This window comes from Poecilia reticulata, chromosome 5 (assembly GCF_904066995.2).
Source record: "Poecilia reticulata chromosome 5, P_reticulata-male-v2, whole genome shotgun sequence".
Lineage (NCBI taxonomy): Eukaryota > Metazoa > Chordata > Actinopteri > Cyprinodontiformes > Poeciliidae > Poecilia > Poecilia reticulata.
Genome location: NC_088834.1, coordinates 18,866,148 through 18,893,647, shown reverse-complemented (window position 1 = coordinate 18,893,647; position 27,500 = coordinate 18,866,148). Strand labels below are relative to the sequence as shown.

The 27,500-nt window shown below is 38.6% G+C and overlaps 3 protein-coding genes across 4 annotated transcripts; 2 read left to right on the top strand and 1 right to left on the bottom strand.

Moving 5' to 3' along the window:
• Positions 1–560: 560 nt before the first annotated feature.
• tsfm (Ts translation elongation factor, mitochondrial) lies at positions 561–5,454 on the bottom strand. Its single transcript, XM_008410134.3, has 6 exons — positions 5,305–5,454; positions 4,941–5,093; positions 4,728–4,856; positions 4,512–4,634; positions 3,589–3,670; positions 561–1,245 (listed from the first exon to the last, which is right to left on the bottom strand). The coding sequence occupies exons 1-6, from the start codon at positions 5,350–5,352 to the stop codon at positions 857–859; spliced, it is 924 nt and encodes a 307-aa protein (XP_008408356.2). The 5' UTR covers positions 5,353–5,454; the 3' UTR covers positions 561–856.
• On the top strand, positions 2,677–14,001 carry endou (endonuclease, polyU-specific). Of its 2 annotated transcripts, XM_008410132.3 has the most exons (10): positions 2,772–2,796; positions 6,819–6,893; positions 7,006–7,119; positions 9,137–9,259; positions 11,846–12,011; positions 12,102–12,307; positions 12,760–12,873; positions 12,964–13,070; positions 13,182–13,324; positions 13,799–14,001. In XM_008410132.3, exons 2-10 carry the CDS (start codon positions 6,836–6,838, stop codon positions 13,911–13,913), a joined length of 1,146 nt encoding a protein of 381 aa, XP_008408354.1. In that variant the 5' UTR covers positions 2,772–2,796; positions 6,819–6,835; the 3' UTR covers positions 13,914–14,001. The 2 variants fall into 2 exon arrangements, with proteins under 2 accessions (XP_008408355.1, XP_008408354.1); XM_008410133.3 differs by lacking the exon at positions 9,137–9,259 and having other exon boundaries at positions 2,677–2,796.
• A 5,661-nt stretch (positions 14,002–19,662) lies between these two features.
• On the top strand, positions 19,663–25,266 carry LOC103465377 (neurogenic differentiation factor 4-like). Its single transcript, XM_008410135.3, has 2 exons — positions 19,663–19,863; positions 22,981–25,266. Exon 2 carries the CDS (start codon positions 22,987–22,989, stop codon positions 23,986–23,988), a length of 1,002 nt encoding a protein of 333 aa, XP_008408357.2. The 5' UTR covers positions 19,663–19,863; positions 22,981–22,986; the 3' UTR covers positions 23,989–25,266.
• Positions 25,267–27,500: the final 2,234 nt, after the last annotated feature.

Below are 27,500 nucleotides of genomic sequence, written 5' to 3'. Positions count from 1 at the left end.
CAGCAGCTTCGAACCCTGGGCAAAGATTGTACTATGCACATTATTATGCCACACCCTGTTAATATTCACACATTAATGTCTATTTCTTCATGTTTTAATAGGAAATTAGCTCGTAGCACTTCTCAAAAACAAAGAACTAGGAAATTCAGAATCACCCCTTGACAGAAGTCTTATTTTTCAGCCTCAGTAGTGGAAAAATCTGTATCTTAAAAGGACGTGTTATGTAAAATCGACTTTTCTCTCATTAAAAATCACAACTGGAGTATTGCTTTAATTCTTTCATGAATCTTTCAGAAATCCTTGATTGTCCGGTGGGGTCCATTGGAGGGTGCCCAAACGCTTGCTGTCTCAAGTTCTCCTCGTTGGAGCTGCAGTCTCCAGCTGAGCTTCAGACAGCCCTTCCCTCACTCAGCTCCACCAAACACCAGGTGGAACTGAATCTGCTGAACTTATATAAACTACTTTTCAGTCCAACGCTCCAAAGAATGGTTGTGAACAGCATACATTGACCAGAAGGTGGAGTGTTGGAAAGAGCATGAACTCCTTAAAGAGACAGCGACCAATTTTAAGTACAATTTATTTTTAAGTCATATTTGCCATTTTAAAGCACACTACTTGATTGTGGTATGGAAAATACACACTGCTGCCACTTTAACATTGGCAAAAAACAAACAAGCATGTTTTTAATAAAAAAAAAAAAGTACTTGAACATTTACCGTTTTAAAGTTTGTTACATTTTCAACTTCATCACCTTCAATGCCTTTTAGTCATCACATTTGTCACACCATTCTGTGACTCCGTCTCTTGCACTTCATCTCTGTACATGAAAAACACAGAGACATGTTATGGGAACTCCTCATTGCTCCCCTAGTGTCTCTCCACACTGAAATCGGACAAAGTCCAACACTCGAGCCTGTTGACCCTTGAGGAACTGTGCCACAGTCCTAGTGGGGTCTCCCAGAAAGGTCTGAGGCAGCAGCCGTGTCTCAGATTCACCACAAGGCAGGTCGTCCTCGTTCCCTAGAGACAAAGGGGCCTCCCCCACCACATGCTGGCCGAGTTTACGACCTAAAGTATCTCGTTCTTCATCCTTTCCACCCTGGAATACGACCAGTGCGCCGTAGCGGCCCAATGTCACCTCCGTCTGACCGCTGATGTTGCCATGTACGTATGAGCCTATGTGCCATTCAGCAGGGACTCTCACGGTCACTGCCCGCTTTAGAGACATGTTCTCACCAAGACGTCCTAAGAGGAGCAGAAGATACCCATTTAATGAATGATAATACTTCTAAAACCTTTATACATTTCTAACCAATATCATATTTTCTGAAGTACAAATCCAATTTTAGCAATTCCTACTATTGAACTGGGAGCTGGAACTAGTCACAAGCAGAAAACATGGTCAAGTAATCTGTTCAAATCTGAGTCGAGTTACACAAACACATTATTCATTAGTAATTAATTTATTGAATATGACTGCAGCACTCTGGTTTTAGTTCATAATCAGGCTGAAATAATCAGGTTGTGGACCAGGCCTTTAATTGTAATATTGCAAATAACATTTGAGCGTTTGTTTCCCCACAGATGGAGAAACCTTCAATCTTGAAAGAACCTTCCTGAAAAGGTGGTAAATATGTGGACTTCTTTACACAAAAACTGTTGATGTGCAAAAAGTTAAACTTTTCTTTTGACAGAGTGATTGTTATTTTTTAAATCAGCTTTAAGTCTGTTTTAATTAAATGTAGCATGGTGCATATTTTGAATTTAAGAGTTTACTTCCTAACCCAAAGAGGATCTAATTGATGAGGGAGCTCGATCCAAAATACTTTGTAAATGCATATTTTTCCCCTTCAATATTTTGTCTGTTTTTACTTTGTCATACTTAAACGTTTCAGATTAAACCAACAGCAGTTTCCAAATTATAATCGCATTTTTAAACCAAGAACTAGATGAAGCAGCCTATCTTTATTTGAAAAAGAAATTGTCGCCTAACCATATTACATAGTTGACAACACAGTTTTAGGCCATGAACTAAACCAGGAAAATAGGTTAATAATAATAATCAGTTCTTGATTTTTTCATGATGAGATACAGCTTGATACATTACAGGCTACTTAAGACTTTGCAGCATTTTGTTAAGCAATTACAAAATGTTATAATTTTATTACACATTACTTTTGCACGACATGGGAATTTATCTTGTAACAACAACTGACTGCTGCAGAAATATAGCCAGAGTTTCCCTGGCAGGCCACCAGGATTTTCTTGTGCCCCACCCTGCTTAGCATTGCTTATTTATTTAATTTCTTTTTAAAATGTTTGCATTTTTTAAGATTTTATAGTTGGTGTTCAGGTGTTAATCTTCCAATCTTTCAATAACACATAATTACCAAGGGATATTTTTACATTTCCTGTCAACTTTAAACATTTTTTAACTCAAAAAAAGGACAGGCTGCTGGATGAATGACTCCCATAGGATTCAACCACCAGGCTAAGCAAGTTTTCTGGGAAAAACCCTGAAAAATGTTACAATTACATAATTTTGTGACATTTGATTTTGTAACAGTCTTCCATAGCCCGTCCTAATAGACTGACTTGGACATCTGGCCAGTCAGGTTAAGGCAGAAACGATACTAACTCAGTCTTTATTCAGCCCTTCATCAATAGGAGTGGCAGACAGGAGAAGTCAGGTGGATGAAAAGGAACAAATATTCGTGACAATAGAAGAAGGAGAATACTTTTGGGAAGAAGCTTTAATCCAGTGAAACCTATCAATCTGCCGAGTTGACAACACTGGTAAATTACCCCTGTAAAGGGGTTTCTCTATAAAAAAAATGCTGAAATATGCTGTTATATTTTAGCAGAATTATTTTGATTAGCTTGTGGAGATCATATTTATTTTTTGTCACTTGGTGATAAATTTCACCACTAAGTAATTGAAATCCTTTCTCAAATTTGTTTGACTAAATTAGAAATCAGTAATTTTTAATGTTCAAAAAGTAAATTTTGGTTTTACCTTGAAAAGCTTTTTTTTTCTAATTCAGAGATAACTTTGCATGAGTTCAGGTAAATAAATTAAAATTTAATGAGGTATATATATATATATATATTCTAAGGTTAATTTTGATTCGTCTTAGAATAAATTATTTATTTATTTTCATCACATCTTCTAAAACACCTGAGGAATGTTTGTCTTTTTTTAATTTTCAGTACTATTTTCTAACATTCAAAATGCACATATGAATTACATTTGCATACAGTTTTTAAGATCAGAATCAATGTCACTATTTGTTTTTAGTCTGTAATGTTGCCATTAAAAACTTCCACTTTGTATGTATGATATGGGAAGAACAAAAAATAAAAGATTTCTTCAAAAAGCAAGAAAATCCAAATACCAAAACTGGAATTTAAAGAGTTAAAATTATCCAAAATGTATCAGTGTCTGTAAAGCCTGTAGCCCTGTAAGGGTTAAATTAAAGAACCTCATTTTTAATGCTTTTTTACAAGATGAAGCAACATCACAGAGCAATAAGGTAGAGCACATCTGAGCTGGGATATAAATATATAAGCATGTGTTTGTTTACTGACCTATTGTGAGAGCCAAATGGTCAGCTAGTGAAGATCCTTCTCCCACACTGAGTTTATTCAGCTCGTCACCAGACAGGACACTCTGAAAATAAAAGAAACAAACAAACCAGTCTGTTTTACTGGGATTTATGTGAAACAACTACTACACAAAGTTATGCATAGCTGTTAATTCTGAAAAAAATGTTTCCTGTCTATTTTTAGCTTTTTTTCCCCCTTGTACCGTGAAGAACCTCAAAAAGTATGTGTGCATTAGTTTAAAGTCCCTACATGGCTTCTATAAAATTAAACAGCAATGCTTATAGCTTATTGGCCAACAAAAACCAGATTTGTGAAAGGTAATGTCAACAAATTTCTCCACCCAAGCTATGAATTTCTGTACCTTTCAGGTTACGGATTAAAGAGTGCTCCATGACATATTAAAAGTTACGTAATGCTGTAAAACTCTCCACAGTTTTATCCCTGCCTCTGCTGTGTTACTCTGTCTTTGTGATGCGGTCTTATTTATGTAGCGGTTTCAGAGTAAAATGGAATAAGATTTCTTCTAAGAGTTTTATTTGAGTAAAAACAAAAAATAAAACCATGCAGATTATGACAAAATACATCGTCAGCTCTAGTCGTTACAGGAGTAAATGCAGTAAAGTTAAATTGGTACATATAGTTTTGCAATAGACTGTTCAGGTTTGGCATCTTTGCACCATTAGTTAGTAATAAAAGTTTGATAAATCAGAAACTCTTTCTCCAGTCCCTCAGTTCATGTCTTGGTTTTAAAAAGGCACAGTTCTTAGTGAATGCTGTGGCACATGACCATTGAAATTTAAACAATTAAAATCCATTACATTATAAATTGTTACAGGAGAACATAACCGTCTCCCCAAATTGTTATGGCCAGGAACAACAAGTGTGTAAGTAAACGATATGTTAACCTTTAGGTATCCTGTCGGGTTTTGATTTTTATCCTGATGGTGTGCCAATGTGGCGAGAGTCGCATCCTTCACCAGCTGCTGAAATTTCTCATTACGGGCAACAAAGTCAGTCTCACAGTTCACCTGCAAAAAAAAAACAGAAATAAAGCACAAAAAAAAAAGTCCAACAAGCAGGGGATAAAACCTGCTGGTACAGTAGATCTCTGCTGCCCTTACCTCCACCATCGCTGCAGCTTGCTTCCCCACAAACAGGCCGATCAGACCCTCTTTGGCTTTTCGACCCTCCAGCTTGCTGGCTTTGCTCCAGCCTTCTTTCTGGGCCTGCTCATGTAGCCAGCTTTCAGCCTGGAGGTTCAGCAGCACAGTCACACATTGTTCCTCCACCAGTCAGTATTAGAGCCCCCATCCCCTCTAGAACAGACAACACACCTGTGCCATGTCATTCTCAAACCTCTGCAGCGCTTCCTTGCATTTAATGAAGGTGTAGCCGGTGCTTTTCCTCAGTTTCAACAGCAGGGCTTTGTCTGCAGCCAGCAGCTGACATCCTGAGTGCAAACTCTGCACAGGCTGACTGACGCTCACCTGAACCACACAAAGGACAAACACGCAAATACTACTATTCAATGTTCACCCTTTTTAACAATTACAGGAACATAAAATCCCAGTAATGGTAAAATGAGCCACTGGAACTGACCCAGGGAAAGCCAGGAAGACAACAGTCAACCATTAACGACAACAGCTCTTAAAACACGGCTGAAGCTAAAAGTGAAATGAAGAAGTTTAGTCTGCTCACCTTTACGGCTTCTCTTGTAACAGCTCTAAATAAAAAAGCTAAAGACATGATTAAAAACTGGAAAACACAGCTCTCTTATGAAAGCTTACAATGTCATTGAAATCCACGCTGTAGACGGAAGGAAGCCGACATAGAACAAAAAAAAAGTTACAGACCGGTACTTTTAATTAGCGCCATCTACAGGCCTGGAGTTTAATATGCAGCTGCTCCTAATCTGCTACCCGCAAGTTCAGCGAGTTCACAAGAAAGAAAGAAAGAAAGAAAGATAGAAAGAAAGAAAGAAAGAAAGAAAGAAAGAAAGAAAGAAAGAAAGAAAGAAAGAAAGAAAGAAAGAAAGAAAGAAAGAAAGAAATTTGTCTAATGAAATAGAATCGACTATTCACATCATTTCTTATCTAATAGAAATACTTGCCACAACATTATACAATCAAAAGAAAAAAAATAAAACTATTATGATTATATTTAATATTTTAGTTAATCCAACCTTTCACATCTACCGTGACTTGCCACAAATAAACAACTTTTCACTTTATACCTTCCTAAATCATGCAGGTATGTAATTTAATGCATATCTGCTTTAAACGGCTTTCCATTGAAGCCATTTATCAGAGTTGCTACAAGTAATATAAACTAATATAAATGGGACTGAGATGTACTTTACTTGTCTTTTCTCCCTACCCACTCTGAATGAATAAAGTAAAAAAAAAAATTAGTAGAAGAGAATAAACAGATAGTTACACTAAAACTAATAATACTATAGTTTATGATAATAAAATAAAAACTACAATAATAATAATCAACTTGTAAAATGTGTTATTTAAAATGAATGAAAAAAAAATTATTTTAAAGCTGCAGTAAGAATCAAAACATCGGTGTTTTCTGCCCACACCTAACGGAAAATTTCCTTTGTAGACATTTGTGCAAATATTTCATTATGTCAACACTAAAATGTTCCATTGATCTGGAACCCAGTGTGTAGAACATGATTGCCCCATAATGTTTACAAAGGGCCAGCTAACCTCAACGTGATCAGGGACGCTGCACCGACAACTCCATGTTTTCATGTTGGATGGACCCTGAGAAGTAAAACATCTGATCAAATTGATTTGATAAAAATAGAAAAAGGCTCATGACAGATACTGATTTCGCTGTACTTCATAGTGAATATGCTGCCATAAGAGATCAATAATTTAAACAATAATTTTTATCAAAATGTTTTTGAAATCCGACAGGTGTGCACTTTCACACATGAGAGTAATATCTGAATTATACATATTTCCAAATGTGTTACCGTATTCAAACATTCAACAGTTTTGACTACTTTAGTATGTCTCAGCATACAATCTACAGAACATAAATAGGATCCATGACTCATCAGAAAAAGTTTTCATATGACCATATCTAGATTGATATGATTGTGACTGGGTTGTGTTCATGAGGCTCCCTCTGGATTGGCTGAGATAAAACTGCTATAAAAAGATGGATGTGGTAACAGCTGGGTCACCTTGTTTTAGGGGGCTGCTGATCCAAGATGAAAGTCGCTGCTATCCTTCTCCTTTGCATGGCCCTGTTCCACCAGGGACACAGCAGTAAGACTCTTTCCTTCTTTCACAGCATCACTTTACAATGAGCATCTTGAGCCGGTAGCATGTGAGTGAAATGTTGCAGTCGGTGTTGTAAATGCTTCTGGTGTGGTTTCAGACTCATGTCAGGGCCGGTGCGGGTCTGGAATAGACAGTAGTTACTCCTGTCAGTGCAACACGGCTTGCGAGAGGTACAATGACTGCTGTTCCGACTATTACACACTATGCAAAGGTAAGTAGCAAAACCAGGTAAAACCTACTAAAATATAACACTGTTTTTTGTAAAATGTAAATTCCTATACAGCAGGGCCGTGCAGAGACCACTAAAGGGGCAGGTGCTCAAAAATAAAAAATAAAAGGGCACATCTAACCTCATTCTAGGACAGAATATTAACAAAGCCACTCAGCTTTCAGAGTTTAATAAACTATGATAAATTACAAAATTGTGAGATATACAATCAAAGCTAAAAAAATCTCTACATAGAGCATAACACTATGCTATATTATTAGTAATTTATTTCTGCAGGTCTATTTTGTTATAGAAAAGTATTGCAATATTCAAACCCGCAGTTTAGCAAGATATGTAAATCAGAGTTAGACCATCAGACATATTTTGTCTTTACAGAATTATACTATGAAAAATATAAACAAGGGCACAATGCAACGTTTTAGTGACTGTAATCTATAAAAAAGAGCTGCCTGTTTGCTACACTTGCAGTGGAGATGAAGATGGTCCATTCAGGACAGCAGAGCTGCATCAAACTTTAACATGGAACTGCAGAAAAAAAAGAAAAGCAAATATTGAATTGTTAATGCATGTCACCATGAGAAAAGCCTACTGAGTTTTGCTTATAAAAAATCTTGCTTTAAAATTAAAATCACACATTTTTGTCTCATGAAGTGAAAAAAGTATTTACAAAACAAACTTATTTGCGCATGTCAGAAATCTTTTCTTGCTATTCTAAGTTTTTGTTTGACTCAAAGTTTTGCTTGTGATTCTCACATGACATCGTGAGCAGGGCCCAAAATCACAACAAAAGATTTTTGATGTGTGCAAATAAAAGTTTATGTTTGGCAAATAACTTTTTAAGTTCACGAGACAAAAATGCGTAATTTAAAAAACGTTTTTTAAACAAAAGAAATCATTACAATTCCAAAAGTTTTGATTACAATTTTATTTTACTTAACTGAGATTAGTTTTTTTCTTTCATTGAATAATTGGGAAAAAAAAATTACTTTACACTCTGCAAACCAGACCCTAAACTTACTTAAAGTCTGGGTTGAGTTTTTTCCCCTTCATTAATGTCACACTTTTATTACATTCATTATATTTATCATGGTAATTCAGGGTGAGTTATTTTTAATTCTAAATGAATATCCTTGTTGGACTTTTATTTAAGTGCTATTCTCCTTCAAGATACGTTTACCTAACGCTAGAATAAATGAAATGTACATTATGCAGCAAAGGAAATTAGAAGACATATATCCATTATGGTGTTGATCGGTTTTGGACGGGCGATGTGCCCTTATTGCATAAGCAATACTAAAGAATGACTCATATCATTAACGACACAGGGAAGAAGGTTTTAGTTATCTTGCTTTACTAGCAAAGTCGTTAGCTAGCAACTAGCTAATAGCACAACAACAGCCTAATGTCTGTAGGATAAAAATACTGAATCGATAGATAAGAACAGTTTTTCCTCACCTGGCTGTCTCCTCCTGCTCAGTAGTTCTTCAGAGAAAGGCAGACGCAGAGGCCTGTCAGTGTCTGTTGTATTTCATTACCTCTCTGCTTAAACCGCTACTTCGTGCTGAAGCAGAAACGATACTTCAACGTTTTCCGTCATCTGACAAGCAGCAAGTCTACTCCACTTTATTCACCAAAAACATTTTTTTTAATTCACCAAAAACTGTTCTGTAATTGGAACGTTCGCTACGTTGAGCTCCAGTTAGAGGCCTTATCTCACTGCACGAGAGGCAATTGCGTCATGTGTCACGGGCAAAAGGTCAAAGGTAACAAGGTGACCGGAGGGCTTATTATGTTGTATAAAAAAAAACCCAACAAAAAAACAAATAATTTTAGTACATATTATGTGTCAGAAGAGGGCTTAGGAAATAATAATACCAACAAAAAAAAACAAAACAGCCAAAAGGGCACTTGGCAAGGAGCAAAGAGGGCAGGTGCTCAAGCCCCCCTACCCACTCCCTCTGCACGTGCCTGCCTATGCAAACCTTTCCTCTGCTCCCAGAGGCGGCTCTGTCTTGTAATGGCAGGTGTGGTGAAAGCTACAACGCACAGAACCCGTGCCACTGCAACTCCCTGTGCCCCCAGTACAACAACTGCTGCAGCGACTACTCCACCCTCTGTGATGGTAAAACCAACAACACTTCAGCTGCTTCTTAACACTTCCCACTCCACATGATCCCATCAGAAGTTAGTCATTTGTTCATATTTATGGGAGTGCTTTTGTGATTTGTTTTTTACACTTGCTAAGTTTCACATTTAGGAAGCTCAGTGTATTACTCTGCATTTAAACAAGTTATTGCACCTAAACTAATTAAATTGTTTTCCTGTCTTGTAAATGTACCCCGTTTTTAAGTAAAGTAAATTCAGCTGTGTTGTTTTGGCACATATCTTTCTTAGTTTTCTCATAGAACAAGTGACTGGTTTAACAGATTTATATACACTGTAAAACGTTATTAGGAGAATAAAGACAACTCTACTGAGTCTAATTTTTGTTACGTTTAGCAGTGAAGTTCAAAGACCCTACTCAATCATTTAATAAATTACTTATTTTAAGTTAATTCAACATAAAAAAATTATACTTTCTTATCGTTTTTACACAGATAAATCTAAACTCACCCATTTCTACAGCTCTGAATTATAAAGACTGCGTTGAAATCGATGTAAAATGTGGGAACTGCATTTTTCCATTACTGACAAATATGTAAATAAAAATATGAAACTTTCCTTTAGCTGTAGTTGGACCCACATCTTGTAATGGCAGGTGTGGTGAAAGCTACAATGCCCTTGTCACTGCAACTCCCAGTGCTCCCAGTACAACAACTGCTGCAGCGACTATTCAGACTACTGTTCAAGTAAGACCAGCAGTGTTTCTCCTCGCTGTTAAAGGCTCTTTGCTGCCTTTACTCGATCAGTTTCTGTCTCTCTGTAACACCTGGTTGTTTTCCCATGACTTCAGCTAAACCTGTTCCTCAGCAGTTTGTTGGTGCATTTTTGATTTGCTGTTCAGAGCACATGCCTCGCAGTATTTTTATTTCATCTGTCAACCGCAAGATGCTTTTTTAGCAGATAATCATAGCAGATACATGGAGACTCAACATTTGTTGCACAAAACTGCAAGACAAAGTTTTTCAGTTTGGGGGGAAAATTTGGGAAAAATATCAGAAGTAGATCATTTATTGGTTGTTAGTGGCGCTTTTTATTTACAGTTTGCTAAGTTAAGAGTAAGGTAAGCACCTTTGAGTACCCTAAAAAGCTATTAAAGTTTGAATGTTATTATTATCAAATTAGCGGAAACTAAAAGGATGGTGCTTAGCCTTTACAGAGAATTAATGCTTACTTCCCATAACATACCCTAGAAATTAGGACATGAAAAAAGACCATCTGTTCCTGCAAAAAAAAAAACTGAATATATTAATGTGAAAAAGTACGTACTTTCTTACATAGTTAATTCTTTTTGTCAAATTAAAATTTTGCAGGTCAAACAAATATTAACCTAAATAAATATAGTATGCTGATATGTTTTGGGTGGTTGTTGACTTGATTTATAGATCTGTCCATGGTGAAATATGCACAACAATGTAGGTAAGAGTGAAGTGAAATTTCTCCAGAATAGAAATAAAATCCTTAAAGTTAGTTGACAGGACAAATAATTGGTTTTATCTCCCATAATTTGTGTATCTACATTGGGTCTTTCACCATTATTTATATGAATATTTCCCGAGCTCTTTATTCGTTTTTCTCAGAACTGACCAGTAGGGGTCAGTGTTCAGCCTTCTTTGAGCTCTAAATTCACCTTGTTGTCTTTACCTGTTCAACACGTCGTTCTTGTCGAAAGTGCAGTCTAGGAGACGATAAAAAATAAACAGAAAACTTTTTATAGTAGCAGACCCAAAACATTTTTGACACAATACGCCTTTCTTTAAAAAATTCAAGTATACAAAGCCTTTATTAAAGTTCAGTCCCATAATTATTACTTTTTGGATTATTTTTCTTGTGACACTTTGCGTGAGTTAAAATTGTTTTGAGAATGATTGTTGAGCAAGAGAAAATTAAGCTTTTAGAATAAATCGTTTTTATATTTTCAATTGAAAAAAAGTGCTATAGTGGTCATTGACTTAGCAATTTTGGCCCGAGTGAAAAAAAAAATCCTATTACTCTATAGACAATAACTTTACCTTTGAAAGACACTATTTTCCTTTCCAAAACTCAAATATTTCCCTCAGTTACCCAAAAATACTTAATCATTTTTATGATTATGTAAACCTTACAGTGATCTCTTTTGTTTGAAAGGTGCCCAAATTATTTATACCCCATGGTAGATTTAGATGTGATGGCAAATACTCTGGGCTAATTGTAAAGAATGAAGGGATATATACCAGTGGAAAAACGCAAAAACTTGTCAGCAAATATTAGAAGCACTAGATTGCTGCAAAACCAATAAAGACTTATTAATAACTGAGAACAGTTTAAGTAACATATGACATGTTGTTTTTGGTCAAAATGCAAATAAAAATGCATAAATTATTCTATGTAATAATTGCACCCCTTATGTATAATATTATCATCTTTTACCCATCTAATTTTATATCAGAAACATTTTAATTGAATAAAATAACTTTCATCAAAATTTTCTGGAGTTTTGAGGATTTATCTGTTTAAAAGCAGCTGGATAAATAATGAAAGTGAAAACTTTTGTGTTTGTCGTGTCCAGCTGGTGATTCTGGTGCTACCATCACTGACGCTGAGATCAAGTCTCTGTCTGAGACGCTTTTCGCCCTGGACACCAACAAGGCCTCGGCCTCTCAGCTGACCCTTGACCCCCAAGCCCTGGTGGCTGACTCCCAGACCGGCTCCCAGTCGGATCTCTCTTCCAGACCGTGAGGACCTTTATGCTTCTCAGCTAACCCGTAGAAGTCTTTCTGGAGATTTCTTTTGAAGTGTAGCTGTTTTGCTTTTTGTGCTCTCAGGTTGTACAAGTACGTGGATGAAAACACCCTGTTCTCCCGCCCGACCTATGCAGCCCTTCTGAATCTTTTCGACAACTACAAGAGGATCACTGGACAGGCAGAGAGCTTCACCTCTCAGCAGCTCACCGAGCAGGACACGTTCCTGAAGGAGACGATGTTGAACACCCAGCTGGGCAGAGAGCTGTTTGCTTTCCTTTACACCAAGGGTAATGTGGTCATGTATTTAAATTACAATACCTTGAAGAAGTACCGTATTTTCCGGACTATAGAGCGCACCTTACTTATAAGCGGCACCCACAAAGTTAAAAAAAACAACAAATGGGAACGTACATATATAAGCCACACCGGGCTATACGCTGCTGGTAGTATCTCCGCCGCTCTCGATTTTCCACAAGTAAATCTGCTATTAAGGATGCAGCCCTGCGTCTCCAACACCGAACCTTGAGGTATCATGGTACCATGAGGTACCATGGTTCGATGTTGGAGTCAATAAGAGACATTGGGATTAGTGGTTGTCATGTTAAAAATGCTTAAACATTACAAATACTTTTGCTTGGCTCTCTTCCTTCATAGTCTGATCTCTAATTAATCAACTAATTTTGTCTTAAAAAATGCCATGATACGGTTTTCATGACACATGGGGTCTCTGCATTTGAAGGTGTTTATAAATCAGAGGCAGAGTTCATTGAGGACCTGAAGAACATGTGGTTTGGTCTCTACTCCCGCTACAACGGCGCTATGGACTCCAGCGGTTTTGAACACATCTTTGCAGGTTTGAATGAAGCAGACCTCATTTGAATGCTGCAGTCACATTTAATTTAAAAATAGCTTTTTTAAAAAAACAAAAGTAAAATATCTGCAGGTGAAATCAAGGGAGGAAAGGTGTCTGGTTTCCACAACTGGATCCGGTTTTATCTTCTTGAGAAGCAAGGGGAGCTGAACTACTACAGCCACAGCTTCAACGGGCCTGTGAGCATCCTCCATCCTCCATCCTCCATCCTCCATCCTCCACTGACAGTGACTGAGTTAAGCTGTGTGTCACATGCTAAACAGATATCTGTTCATTTCTTTTCCTTGCAGTGGTCTGGCTATCCTGATGTTTTGGGACTGCAGTTCCACTGGGACGGCTACTACAAGCAGGTGGGCTCTGCAGTGATTGGCTGCAGCCCTGAGTTTGATTTTGCCCTCTACAGCCTTTGCTACATTGCTCGGCCTGGGAAATAGTGAGTAGCTTTGCAAACACATCGGGATCCTTCAGACGCCACTACATTTTATAATTTCTCAGCCAGAAACTTTATGTTTTACTGGGATTTTGTTTGATTAACTAGCACAAAATCGCTGTGAAATTGTGAAGGTATAATTTTGTTTGTTTATCACATAAAATCTTGGACAAAATATGTAAGAAATCGACTGGTATTAGGAATCTTCCAAGACTCAGTACCAGTGAGGTGAAAATGCAGATATCAGAACCAGTTGTACCAGAAGAGCAGGGAGTCATTTTAGGATGTGAGAAAACTAAACTCGTTATTTGAAAGTATTTTGGGCTCCTTTATAAGCTGCATTAAGATTATCTAAGAAATTTTGTTCATTGAGTTAAAATACAACAAAATAATAATAATAATAAAAAAATCATATAAAATCCATGATTTCTTTACATGTGGACATTTTCTGATGGTTTTCATGTTCTTCCTTCTCAGTTGTTACCTCAGTCTGGGAGGAACACAGCTCATCCTACAAACTTACACCTGGGACAACTCTTCCTATGGAAATGGAAAGAAGTACATCGGCTCAGCCTATCCCGTATCGATGTAAAAGAGAAAAGAACTGAAGTGGAAATTACCACAGCGTTACCATTTCATTCTCTACATGCCGCAATAAAGCAAAAAGTCATCTGAAAATCCGATGCCTTCTGTATGTTTTCCTGATGCTCAGTGTGAGAATAAATCTGCAGCAAAACCCTTTTTAGAGCAGCTCAGGGCTGCATGAGAATGCGGTTCTCTCCCAGTGGTACAATTTCTCAGTGCCTAATGGGGCAAAAAATGGGCGTTTACACACCCAGAGAGGGCACAAAGCTGACACCAGCCCTGCAGTGGCAGGGGCAGGGGCATGCGTGTATTGTGCAGCTTCTCATTGTCTTATGTAAGAGCAAAACAAAGCATAAAAAAAGCTGTACTTGTGCTATGAAATGAAGAGACAAAAAGACATTAACAGATTTTATTCTGCTTGACCTGCTCTGAACAGAAGCACCAGCACAAACCTGTTCTTATCAGCTGTCTGTGAAGCTGTGTGTGTGTGTGTGCGTGTGTGTGTGTGTGAATGGCTGCATCTCTGTGTGCATGACCAGCTGGACTGGGGGTTGATTTTGCTCTTTCACTCATCTAGGGTGACTAACAGGATAAATTCTGGTCTGCCGACAGAACAGGGGGACACACTTGCTGGCCTGTTTAAAGAAAGTATTACAGGAGATGGATCTGCCACTGATCCTATTGTCCGCCGGTCTGTGTGCATTCACGCAAAGTAAAAAAGAAAAAGAGCACGAGAGCAGTTATTTTGGAGGAAAACTCAAGCCAGCAGTGATTCAGCCGTTCGGGCCTCACAGGCAGCAGGACAATAAAGTCAGTTTCGATATTTTGTCAGAGCATATTACATTTTCTGAGCTGGTGGCTGGAAATTGGAAGAGTAAATCTTCTCTCTTTTCACACTGGACTCCTTTTAGAGCCCCAATGGAATCAAATTAAATCATGGAGTGGTAAATAAAAGGAAAAAAAAAGGATTCAATTGTGTCCTTTGTCGCTCACACAACTTTATAATCAAATTATAGCTGGCCACCCGCCAGCGTGTCCTCGCATCTCCCCCAATGGGTTTTCTCCCTGCAGATCTCGTGAACCACCTGACTTTTGTTTTGTAATTATATTATCCCGCACTCTTTTTTTTTTTTTAGCGTGTTGTGGCTAATGGCTGAGCGGGGCTATCCCAGCTGCACATGCAGAAACAAAGCTGCTTATGGGGCCAGACAATGGAGCCATGGAACAGGGACGCCTGAAGGCGGTCATCCAATGAGCACGCACAACAGGGGGGCTCGCAGAGGGTTTAGGAAAGGGTTAAGAGGGTTTTCAGGGGTGATCGCAGAGGAGGGTGTCAGTTTAACCCAGGAGTCGGGGGGCCTTCAATGAGATGGTTAGTGGAGGGACACATGGTCAACATCACCTCTGTCTCCCCAGGGTCGGCGCTTGGCTGGAGGCTGGTTCAAGTTTGGCTTAGATGCTGGCCATTTCTAAAGTTGATGAGAGACCATGAAATACAGAGCAACGTTCATTCTCTGCCGCTGTTTTGTGAGCTTTCCAAACAATTTGGCTGAGCTGACCATATTGTCATTGCTCTCACCAGTGGATACAGACATATGCGGGGAGACGGAGAGAGATGCGATTGGTCTGCTGAGATGACCTTCGCACTGTCATTCGAGGCTGCGGCTCTTGTGTTGCAAAAAGCCTTTCAAACTGCTGCTCATGCAGCATATCCTCGACTGCTTACAGAGCCTTTGGAAATGTTTTCGTGCTCCTGTAAGCTTTACCGTAGTTTGTGGCGTTACAGCTTCAGGTCTAAATGTATTTAAACAGTTTAACAGAAAATATTGCATGAGTTTATGGGGTAGGAGTTCAAAAGTTTCTCACTTCCTCCTACTCCTTTTCGAGCTTGTCAAGATTACTATGGTACAAAAATATGTGTCTTTTGCATTCCTTGCTCTTGTGTGCGATTTTATCCTACTATCATGTTTGAAATAAATAAAATAAAACAATGTTTATGTGGGGGAATATAGCTCCTAATTGTGGAATGCAGGTAAAGACTTTCTATTTAAAAGATATACATTTTGCATTTGTTTTTGGCTCTTTAAATCAACATGTTGTTGAACAACCTTGAAATTATAGCTGCACATCTTTTAGACGAAGGTTGGAGGCAACATTTGTTGCCTCTTCCTTTCTGTGAAACATTTAAACCTCGAAGTTAGACAGAGAATGTTGATCTGGGCCGTTTCTTTGTAGGTTTGGTTGAATGTTTAGTGCAGCAGTCAAGCCAAGTTAAGTTTATCTGCATAGCTCATTTCAGGAACAAGGAAGCCTGAAGTTTTGTACATCATAAAAATATAACGTAGAAACTAGTTAGGAAGAAGGAATAAACATTACATTTTGTCAAATGAAGTCATGGTAATCATCAAGCAAATAACCATCAAATATATTGGTCGACGTTCCAGTTTTTATTAATCAGATACAACTCTAAAGTCCTCAGGATTCTGCAGTTTCCCTGAAACAAATTATCACTCGTTACCAGGCCTTTGCATAACTTCACTACATACTCAGGAGGAAATTAAAGCATTAAATCGACTTTCCTGGAGCAAGGATGCATCTAAAAGCGTGCAGGATTGTTACGGACTGGAGTTGGACACCTCTGGTCGTCAGTCTCCTATTATCTCAAACACAATCTGCTTCCCCGTGTTGCTGTGCCCCTTACTTGAGTGTTGACGATGTTGTCAACATATCTCTCTTTTCCATGAAAGACCAAGTTTGTGGAAAGCATAACAAATAATTGCCATGTCAACAAATTGTCCCACCTGGGCTGTGGACCTGTGCAGCTCCTCCAGAACTGCCTCTTGTCTGCTTAATCTGTCATTGTTGGTTCAAGTGGACGGTCATGTCTTAGTGTGGTTCGTAGCTTTACCAAAGTTTTTCTATCAATAGATGATGCATTGCTCCAATGAAATCTCACCAGAATCCTTGAAGCTACTGAAGAAAATAATCCCCTCTGCCTTATGGTGCCACTGCAGTGTTTGCTTATATTTTACATATTTAGAGGTATCACAGTAAAGACAGATGGATATAAACGTAAATTTTCTCTTTCAATGTGTGGAAAATTTATTATTTTATGTTTATGATATAAATTCATGTAAGTTCCCCTAACAATTTGAGGGGCATAAATACTTCTGCGATACTTTTTTTTATTGAGAGCGGTCATATCTGCACACTGCTGTACCCTCCGCGCAGTTTGTCTGGCTTCTCTCAGAGGATTTCCAGTATGACAGATGGACGAAACCCACTTTCCCCCCACTGTCACACTCAAACACTCTGGGAATTAACAGGAGGGTCATGTTTGTGTGTGTGTACTGAAGTGAAGTTTTATATGTCATTCAATTTCAGGAGATAAACTAAATTCATATCCTGAGAAAGGTAAGGAAAGGACGAAGCAGCCGAGGGAGAGCGGACAGGCATCTGAGCCACAGACAGAGTGGGCCATCTGCAGCAGGACTTCGTCATGTGTGGACACCGAGGGAGAACCGGGGGACTTCACGGTAACAGCTCCGCTCTCACGCAGCACCTGTGGAGCCTGATGACTAAACTCTAAAGTGGGTCTACCTGGAAAAAAAATCAAAAACAAACAAAGGTAAGTTTTGAAACCAAAACTAGTAGATGTATATGTTCTGATGCAAATAAAAATTAACATTAAAACCCATGAAGCAAGCGTGTGCGGTGGAGGCACTGAGCCTCAGCCATCATGCTCCCCTGCCGCTTCGTCTCTGGGGATGCAGACGCCGGGCTCTGCTATTCCCATCTCAGGCTGCAGGTGTGGAGTACGACAGGAAAGGATGCAGGGGGAGGAGCGGCGGGCGAGGTGGTCGGCTGGGGAATGAGACAGGAGAGCGTAGTTCTCATTTATGGACCAAATCGTTACCCAGCAAGTCTGTCACGCATTTCAGTGTTCTCACGTCTGGCACACATAGTCACTGTTTTGACTTTGAATCAGGATTTCAAACCCAAAAGTTGTTTTACTCAATGAACAATTTCCTGAAAACAGAGAAAAAAAACACATTTAAAAACATTAAAGGTTTCAAATGTTTTACCAAACATTGAAAAACTTGAAGCAATCAAAACAAGTTCTTATTGTTTACAATATTCCTGTTGTAAATAGGAAATTAGTTGTACATTTCTCAACGTCAATTAGGTTATACATTAATTTAATGAATAAAAGTCATGTGATTTTTAAAGGGAAATGAACCATTTGGTTAAAAAAACTCAACGTTTGGGAGTTAAAAAGGACTTTTGCAAATTATATAGAATTTTCTTTGTTCTAATCAGTCGATATTTAAATTCAACTGATCGTGCATTGCACATCCACTCAAAAGGATGTTCACTGAAAACCAACCGGATTTGAAATAACAATTTTGTTTAAGGCTGTATCCACATAATAACCATTTCCTTAGTCAAAGTGTGAATGTTGACCATCTTTTTCTAGCTGCAAGTTGAGATAATATAATGTTGGGTAAACAGCTGATGTTAACTAAAGTTACAGTTTTTATAGCTTCTTAAAAAAATCAGGATAATCGGCAATGCAAGAAATTTGGATCACACAAACCTTTTATTTTTGAAATCAGACGTCATGAAACATTCATCAATTATAGCATAATTCTGATATCTAGTTGAATGATGTTTGTTTGAATATGTTGGATTATTCTCGAAGGTATTGTGTCTTGAAAAATGGTTCTTCTGAACTCTGACCCCAAATCAAAAAGCCAGAAAGGATGTTTGCAGGTGGGAGCATGATGATCTGGGTCTTACTTAGGACATTTGGTTGGAGAATTGATGGAAAAAATGGCCCCAAACACAGCTGAGAAAACATCTGATTCCTTCCAAAGAAATAACGTAAACAAACTTCTAGAATGTTAATGTCACATAAACTGAACATCCAGAGGAAGGAGCCCAAGAACCTTCAAGACTTTAAGGTAGGTGAGTCAAACTCACATGACATTTTATTCCCTTTCATCCCAATTTTGAATGGTTTGATTGATGCACAAAGACTGAGAAAAAAAGCTTAAGAGCGCAATGCTTATTTGGTTTATGTTTTAATACAGTAAAATTGAGCTTTCAGGAATCTATTTGAATGTAAATTGTGGTTATGCATGTTCCACATTTTTGAAAGTAGATTTCTGTGCTTTAGAATTTCTCAAAGAGTGAACCATTTCTCAACTAAAGCCTTTTATTGACAATGTTATAACGCTCCAAGCCCCCCCACCCCTCTCCCTCCTTCATCTCTCCTTCACTGCAGAGAGTCGGGGGTCCCTAAAGTCATATCGGCCATAATTGCGCGTCTCATGCGCCTATGTGGCCCTTCTGGTCAGAGCAACCCCTCAGGGAGAGAAATGAACTTGTTCGACAGTCCATCTCCGCACTGCATTGGGATGGATGGAGCAAACACCTGCTCACACGCAACTTCAAGCTGTCACATACAGTTAGGCTCAGACTGCTGAGCGCGTCTCCCCTCAGCTCAATGCGGCCGCGCTGCGGATTTAGCGGCCGCCCTCGCAAGGCAACAAAAGCCTGGGCCTCTCCTGTTTGTCTGTCTGCACAGCACAACGTCGGAGAGCTTTTGCGCAACTCCCAAAGACACAAGCACATAAACCGACACACGCATGCACGACGAGTGGAGCGCCAGGGGGTGGAGAGGGCGGGTGGGCGATGGGGGCGCGTTGAGCCACGGGCCGGACACGCGCGATCTCCAGCGCGTTAAAAGGAGTTGGGTGGGAGGAGGAGCTTGACGTGGAAGCTAAAACCAGGAGCCCCTGTGGAGTGACCCGCACAGTGAAGGGCTGCTCTGCTTCAGGTCACAACTTTAGCGCTGACTGATGTGCGCAGACCGCAAACTGTGATCCGGGATCAGAGCAATAAAAAAAAAAAAAGGCCTGAAAAACTTCCTTAAGAGGGACCCGAAAGTGCAGGTAGGCTTCCAAATAATACTTTAAAACACTCAGAATTTATAAAGTTTATATCGTGATTAGTATGTTTGTTTTCATTTGAATTTGCGCTAACATCATGCAGAAAAAAGAAGAAGAAAGAAATACGAGGCGAGAAGCTTTAGTAAAATCGATGGAAAATCTGCATCTAAGGTTTAGTTATTTCGCATTTACCAAATACGACACATAATAGCCAAAATGCCTGTTTTAATTCAGCCGGAGCCCTCTGTTAGGCCAGTGATCTGGAGGATGTCAATGTTTCGCTTAATCCTCGTGGTCGCCGCTTCATCCACTGAGTAAATCCTGCGCTGCCCCAGTTTGAAGTCCTGTCAGTGACTTTATCTCGCTGCAGCATTACCAGTTCACAAAATGACCGGGATTAGGCTGACCCCGAGCGGGGTGGTGGGGGCAGAGTGTGACAGAAGACAATGGATTCGTTTAAAAACACAGACAATCTACTAATTTAGAGAATATTTCGTATATTTTAGGTTTTAAATTGAGTTTCGGGCAACTAGAGGCACCTATGGGCAGGGAGGGTGGAGCTGTCCGGTGCTGAAACAGGGCATTGCAGATTAAATGTTATCTTTTATGCAATGGATAGTTACTATTAATTATTGAAGTAATTAATTATATTAATTATTTAGGATGTTCTTCTATAGGAGTACAACCTTTTTTTTTAGATATTTCACAAACATTTTAATGAATATTGGCCTATAAGCTATAAGATAAACAAATTCTCCTTAATCTGTTCTAAATAAAATGAAGTTATTAAGATATTGCTTAGTAGATGAATATTCAACTACCTACCGATGTTCGTTTAATTTGTGTATAAATAAACTGAAAGGTTCATCCTTGTTATCTCAACACAGGATCATTTATAGTTGTTTAAAGGCAGAGATGGTCCCTGTCAGTTCGGTTTTGTTTTGTTTTGCTGAGCTCATTTCAGTCTACATATATCAGTACATCATTTCACTCCACAAATCATTAAAACTAAATTTACATAATGATGTACGAGATCTGGTGATGGACTCTAAATGGGAGTCCATCACTATTTAAAGTTGTGAACCCAAAAAAACAACTACTTCACACATCGTCTTTCTCAAATAATAATATCCAATGTCCTTATAATCACTTATATCACTTATATTAAATATAATAAAATCCAAACTGAAATGCACATTTACTTCAGTGCAGTTTTATTAATAAACTTTTAAGATCATTTGTGATTTTTGTAACTTCTTGAAAAGCATCCAGACAGAAAGAAAAACATCTTATTTGTTCAATATGGAGAAAATGATAAGGGTTGAAATTTAAATGTTTAACTACATTTTGTTTTACAAAACATCCACCACGACATTCATGTTTTAAAAACATCTAAGAAAGTGTTGCATTTTAACTGTGTTGTGTAACAATATATGTTATCTCATAAACAGTATTTCTACTAGTATGTGTAATCTGTGCAAGCAAACCAGATTTCCTTGCATTGCTTTTGAGTTCTAGAAAATGCAAGAGAAATTAAATTCTCTGCAAAAGCAATTTCAGTTTCTGATCTGTTGACATGAGTATCACTATTTGGATGGGAAAGCAAAATTGTGCACTGAAAATCTTTTTCTTGGAAAAACCAACAACATGAGCTGCATAAGCTCATAGTATTAACTTAGTAGTGGTTGAGTTCTAAGAAAAAAATATAACATAATGCATAAAAACAGGCCCATAAACAGATCCATGCAGAGCTGCTTGAACTGCACTGGTTAGAAATTACAATAATCTGACTTTACTTGGGACGTTCTTCCCTAAAAACAAACATTTAAAAAAGAGTTTTACCAATAAATACACACAAAAAAACATAAATATTCATAAACTTTATAAAAAGACAGCAATTTAATTCCCTACTGTCTGACATTAAATCATAATCTTTTGCTTTCCCGGGTCAGTTAGAATTAACAGCATTGATTTTATTTGCTAAATGCCAGAATAATGAGACAGATAAAAACAACAACTTTTGTTTCACTTTATTCAAATTCAGAAGCTTACATACGATGCCTTTAAATAATCTGAGAAATCCTTTATCACGGTTTAACAGGTTTGTAAGGCCGAAAATATGTCTGAATAACATTTCATTGATAAAAGTGTTGAAAAAGCCTTTTTTTTTACAAAAGTATTAATGCAAATGCAGTCAGACCATAATTTTTGTAGACATGAAGAAATACCAAATGCTAAATGTTGAAATTGGAACAAATTGGTATTTTAAATCACCAACAACTTCAAGTAATCCATGTTTCAGAGCAGAAATCTCAAATCTAATTCCAAGAGAAAAGTTATGTAGATTGTTGAAAAGATCAGTGCGAGGAACAGCCTACAAAACTAAGAGTTGGAGTCGTTCTGTCAGGAGGAATTGACCAAAATTACAGCAAATTATTGTAAGATGGATAATCAAAGTCACAAAGTCTAAATGGAAAGAAGGTAATGCATGTAAACTTTTGAGCTTGAAGTTAGTTGGTCTCACAAAAATATGTCTTTCTGTATTCTGGCATTCAGTAAGCATGACCTATTTTGGGGGTAGGTGATATTGACTTCAGGTTTTGTTAAAATATTCTGTGGTACTATTGCGATAAGGATGAAAACGTTGATAAAAAAACAATTTTTGAGTTTATTCTTTTTAATTGTTTGGCTTTGACTGCACGGCACAAAAATAATCTCTTGAGAAACATTTGCAACGTGCTTCTTTAGGACACAAGTCATATTTTAAAAGTTTGATTTCTATCTCTAAGCTGCTCACAGTGAGGAGAGTGATTTTTAAATTTTCTGGAATTCTCATCGAATAAACGGAGAAAATAGTCAAAAATAACAATTATGATATTATGGACAGTTTTGGGCGGTTTTACATATCATTAACTGGAACTTATCACGACAATGATAAATCAGAATTATTATCATAATAAGAAATTTATCACAATAAATGATAAACAGTACAATTAATTTATAACATTAAAAGTTTGGTGAAACTTTTAATATTTGGCCAAACATTAAAAGGTTTAAAATGTTTGAATATTTGTAAACCTGTGCAAAAGCATATGTGGTTGACAAAGCTCTTGTTTGCAGAACATCATGATGATTAAGCCATATGTGAGACTAGCAGAGGGAGAGGAGGTCATCAGCCCCCTGCAGTGGATGGATGGAGATGTGAGCTCACCGGACGGGAGCACCTCCGTCCCAGCGCACCACTACGGCGCCGGCGTGGCGTCCCAGCAGAACAGAGAGATGGGAAGTGAAGATGCAGAGGAGGACGAGGAGGATGCAGATGAAGGACTGGAGGATGAAAATGAATCCAGGAGACGTGGGCCCAAGAAAAAGCGGATGACCAAAGCCCGGCAGGAGCGCTTCCGTGCCAGACGCATAAAGGCAAACGCCCGGGAACGCTCGCGCATGCACGGCCTGAATGACGCTCTGGAGAACCTGCGCAGCATCATGCCCTGCCACTCCAAAACGCAGAAACTGTCCAAGATTGAGACGCTGCGACTGGCCCGCAACTACATCTGCGCTCTGTCCGAGGCCCTGGAGGGAGGGCTTTCCACTGAGAGCAGGGCTTTCATGGAGACACTCTGCAAGGGGCTTTCTCAGCCCACAACCAACCTGGTTGCCGGATGTTTACAGATTGGATCAGGCTCCAGTGCTGGGATGAGACCTGAGGACAGACTTGGAGTCCGTCCACCACCTAATCCTCTGGGAGGCATGGTGGGGTACACCTCCCCAGGCCTGCCAAGCCCCCCGTACGGCACCTACGACACGGCTCACATGCTTCACCTGAGAGCCATGAAAGGACGGCAGAGCGAGAACCATTCTCCACCGGAGTATAATGCTGGAAGTGTGGGAACCCCTCCGTATGACGGCCCCCCCACTCCGCCTCTGAGCATCAGCAGTAACATGGTGCCCAAACGGGAGCCTTCCCCCCACTACCCACCACCTCCGCACCAGTACTCCCCCTCCAACGTGGACCAGGTTCTCTATCAGACTCAGACCAGCTATGATGTTCACTTGGAGGGTCCGTATGACTCCTACCATCCACCGCACATGGTCCCAAGACAAATAACCTCAGTCTACAGAGACTGAGACGAATCCAATGCACCACCTCATGAATCACTCCAACCTGACTGATTCCAAGCAATGAACCCTTCATGACCTCTTTAAAAGGGATCTGTTATGCAAAATTCACTTTTTGCACATTTTTATACTTCCGTTTGAGTCTCAACTGCTTCTAAAAACAGCCAGAGCGCTTAAAAAACCCCGAAACAAAACATTGATACATTTTTTTGACAATAATGTTTTTTTGGTGACTGGAAAATGAGCCGTTTCAAAAATGTTCCCATTTTTGAGGCACAGTGCATCATTACCTAGCAACCTCAGCTGAGTAAAGTCCATTACCTAGCAACCCAAGCTGAGTTCAGCTGGTTTCACTGCTGTACAATGGCTTCTGGAAAAGACGAGTGTTTTGTGGCTGACTTACCATTCATCAACCACATATTGCATCCTTGTTGGTTATGCAGAAGCCTCTACCAATGCTTTTCAAAGTTGTACAGTTGTATAGTTAGTAATCTGTTTGCAGCCATTTTCACATGTGAGTGTAAACAGAACAAGGCAGACTAAAGTTTAATTACCTAAGAATGATTTTGTTCAGAACATGTGATGAACATATTGTGTATAACCCATAGACCTTTCTCATCATGTTCAAGGAAGCATAATAAGTCACCTTTAAGACTGACCAATCTCTTCATGAAGAACTACTAGGATAACTTTAGGTTTTTACAAACACAAGGTGCATTTGCACAGTAGATTAGTACTGCTAAGTATGATTAGAAAATACTTGACTGAAACCAATACAATATCTCCCAAACTGATTACCAAATGATCAAAGGAGTGCTCAGGTCCTCAGCTGATGCTTCAGCCATTTTGACCAGATGTTCTAGTACTGTACAGTAAGCACTTCTAATTTTTGCTTAGGTGACACGAGACCTGCTGCATAAAGTACGTTTATTTATTCTGTAATTTAATACCGTGTATATGAAGTTTGTTTTTTACTTGCATACGTTTTGTCAATGCTTTTATTTGTTTGCTTAGTTGATCCTATTAAGCTGTTTTTGTGTCCAGTTTCCTTTTTTGTGAACTGTTTTGATGTTTTGCACTAAAACACATCAAAAGGTACATTTCTCAACATGATGTTCTTGATTTTTTATTTTTATTTATTTTTTTGTGGATACTAGAAGAAGAAACGCATACAGTTCTCAGGTTGACAAAGCAGCCATTTTACATTGGATTTTGTGTTATGTATTAGACTTATTCACTCTTGTTTCTATTTGGAAAATGTATCATTAAAATATTTTTGAAAAATTGTTCAACTCTGGATCTTTCATGGGTAGACATGCACACATTAATCTCTGCCATATTTGGGCTTTAGAAGATCTACTTATCTGTTTTGCTCTGACTTTATATTATTTACTTGCCAGTTCATGTTTCATCAGACGTACTTTGAGCTAATTCAGAAAACTGGTTGATCATTGGTTGATCAAATGATTCACACATTTACCTACACAAGAGAAATTCAGGATTCACTTGGCAGTAATTGACCAATTCAAGACATATTTAGAAAAAAGTATAATTAAATGTATAGAAATATGCTTGACATATTGTGACAACTTGTTCATTCAGTTTCCATGTTAAGATTTATACGGCAAACGTTTGATTAAATGTTGTGGAGGTTGAGACTATTGAACAGAGACCTATATAAAATTTGATCAATATGATTTATGCAATTGAAAATGTAGGAGAAAGCAGAGAATTTTACATTTTCTCATGCATGTGGATATAAAAAAATATTTGCAACTTGTTGAAAGAATGAGAAACTTAGTTTTTGATGTTCACAGGCGACAAGAAGATTTTAATATTGAACAAGTAGTTTTGAGAATTTCAACTCATGAGAAGTTCATCAAAGCGACTGAGAAAAACTGCAACCTGCAAAGCGCTTTTTAGTCATAACTCAAAATACTTACGTGACAAGTTTCACGGTTATTTACTTATGAATATTCATACATTCATACACGGACATGGAGGGAGTGAGATGATTTGGGAGTGTCTAACCATAATCCAGGATGAAAACAGAAAACAGCAAGACAGACAGACAGACAGAGATATATCTCTCTCCTCTCTCATTTTTCTCTGCAGCTCTGTGGTTTAGCTGCCCTAATCCCAGGGTTGTCTCTTAATGAAGCCTGGATGCGTGAGGCTGGATTGTAAGATAAAGATTTTATGATTAACGTGTCTACCCGCCTGTGCAGACTTTTCTCCTCACCGGCTCCGGGTCAGCGTAATCCCGTCCTGACATCGGACCACAAACTAAATACTCACATGAATACAATTGACTTCACACAGAGAGAGCCAGTGTTGGAGCCAAGAGAAAGAGTGGAAAGCGTAAAAAGGGACGACAGAAATAACAGATCTGATCTGAGAGCGTTGGTGTCGGTCAGTATCAATGACCACCCACCGAGAGGTCAATGAAAGAGGTCACAAGGCCACACCGGGTCAGGGCTCAGTGGTGAGAATGGTCACTCATAGCATCGTTACTTTTTTCTCATCACTTACTTTGTATTTTTGTGCAGAGTTGCAGCAGCTCATCATTTTAGATCAGATATTTGTAAGTATGATGTCAGAGGTTGCATTATGGGAGACATTTTCCTAATCCCGATAAACACACTGATGAACATCCCACTCCTGATCCGTGTGGGGAGAAATATATCGCTTTGTTTTCACAAGGATTAGTATAAGCCTCTGTGTGCAAGAGTGTATTTGTAAAGCAGAAAAAAGCAGGGACTGTGATGAAGGGAGCGGATGAATAACAAAAGAAGGGCATCTCTCCGGTCAACGGACACGCAGACACTCACAGACGTTTAGCTCTCACATGATAAATGATGGATTTGATAAAGCGCCGTCTTTAGAGCAGAAAACATTTTAGAAAGAAGAAGACAAAGAATCATCTGGAGCCCCAATAAACCTTTTTGACCACTGACATCTAACACAGTTTGATGAAGGAACATAAAATGATTTGGTTGCACTGAAGATCTTTATTGCTCGTATCCTTCATCAGCTGCTCTACATTCTCCTCATAAATCTCTCCTGGTTGACCATTGTCCGTGTCCTCAGTGTCCGTTTTTACGGTGCATCTGTTGCTTTGCTGTTTCCAGTCAATTTGTTCCTCTTTTTCCTGTTTTTTTTATTCCAGATCATGTCTTTGCTGCAGTTTTCTAACATTCTAACATCACATCCCTTACCATCCTGTTCACTCTGCATGGTTAAATATGGGCCCTCATCCAGTCTAGTTAGTGCCTAAAAGAACCAAACCTCTGTCACATCAAAATTTTCTCCATTAGAAACAAATTGTAAAAAAAATAAAAATAAATCTGATATAAAAGAAAAAGAATGCTTCAATTATATTCATTTTACCAGGGTTTTTATGAATACCAGCACCTGTGCCACCAATTATTTAAAAAAACGTGCTTCCTGCTCTTGAAGCGTCTGCATGTCAGCTGCGTTTGTTGCGGTATGCACAGGTTTGTCTGGCATCATGTTCATCT

Coding starts and splice junctions, on each gene's coding strand:
- tsfm (XM_008410134.3), bottom strand. CDS start 5,352: ATGTCTTTAGCTTTTTTATTTAGAGCTGTTACAAGAGAAGCCGTAAAG. Junction 5,094..5,304: donor TTACAAGAGAAGCCGTAAAG/GTGAGCAGACTA, acceptor TGTGTGGTTCAG/GTGAGCGTCAGTCAGCCTGT. Junction 4,857..4,940: donor TTGAGAATGACATGGCACAG/GTGTGTTGTCTG, acceptor CTGAACCTCCAG/GCTGAAAGCTGGCTACATGA.
- endou (XM_008410132.3), top strand. CDS start 6,836: ATGAAAGTCGCTGCTATCCTTCTCCTTTGCATGGCCCTGTTCCACCAG. Junction 9,260..11,845: donor CTACTCCACCCTCTGTGATG/GTAAAACCAACA, acceptor TGTCGTGTCCAG/CTGGTGATTCTGGTGCTACC. Junction 13,325..13,798: donor ATTGCTCGGCCTGGGAAATA/GTGAGTAGCTTT, acceptor CTTCCTTCTCAG/TTGTTACCTCAGTCTGGGAG.
- LOC103465377 (XM_008410135.3), top strand. CDS start 22,987: ATGATGATTAAGCCATATGTGAGACTAGCAGAGGGAGAGGAGGTCATC.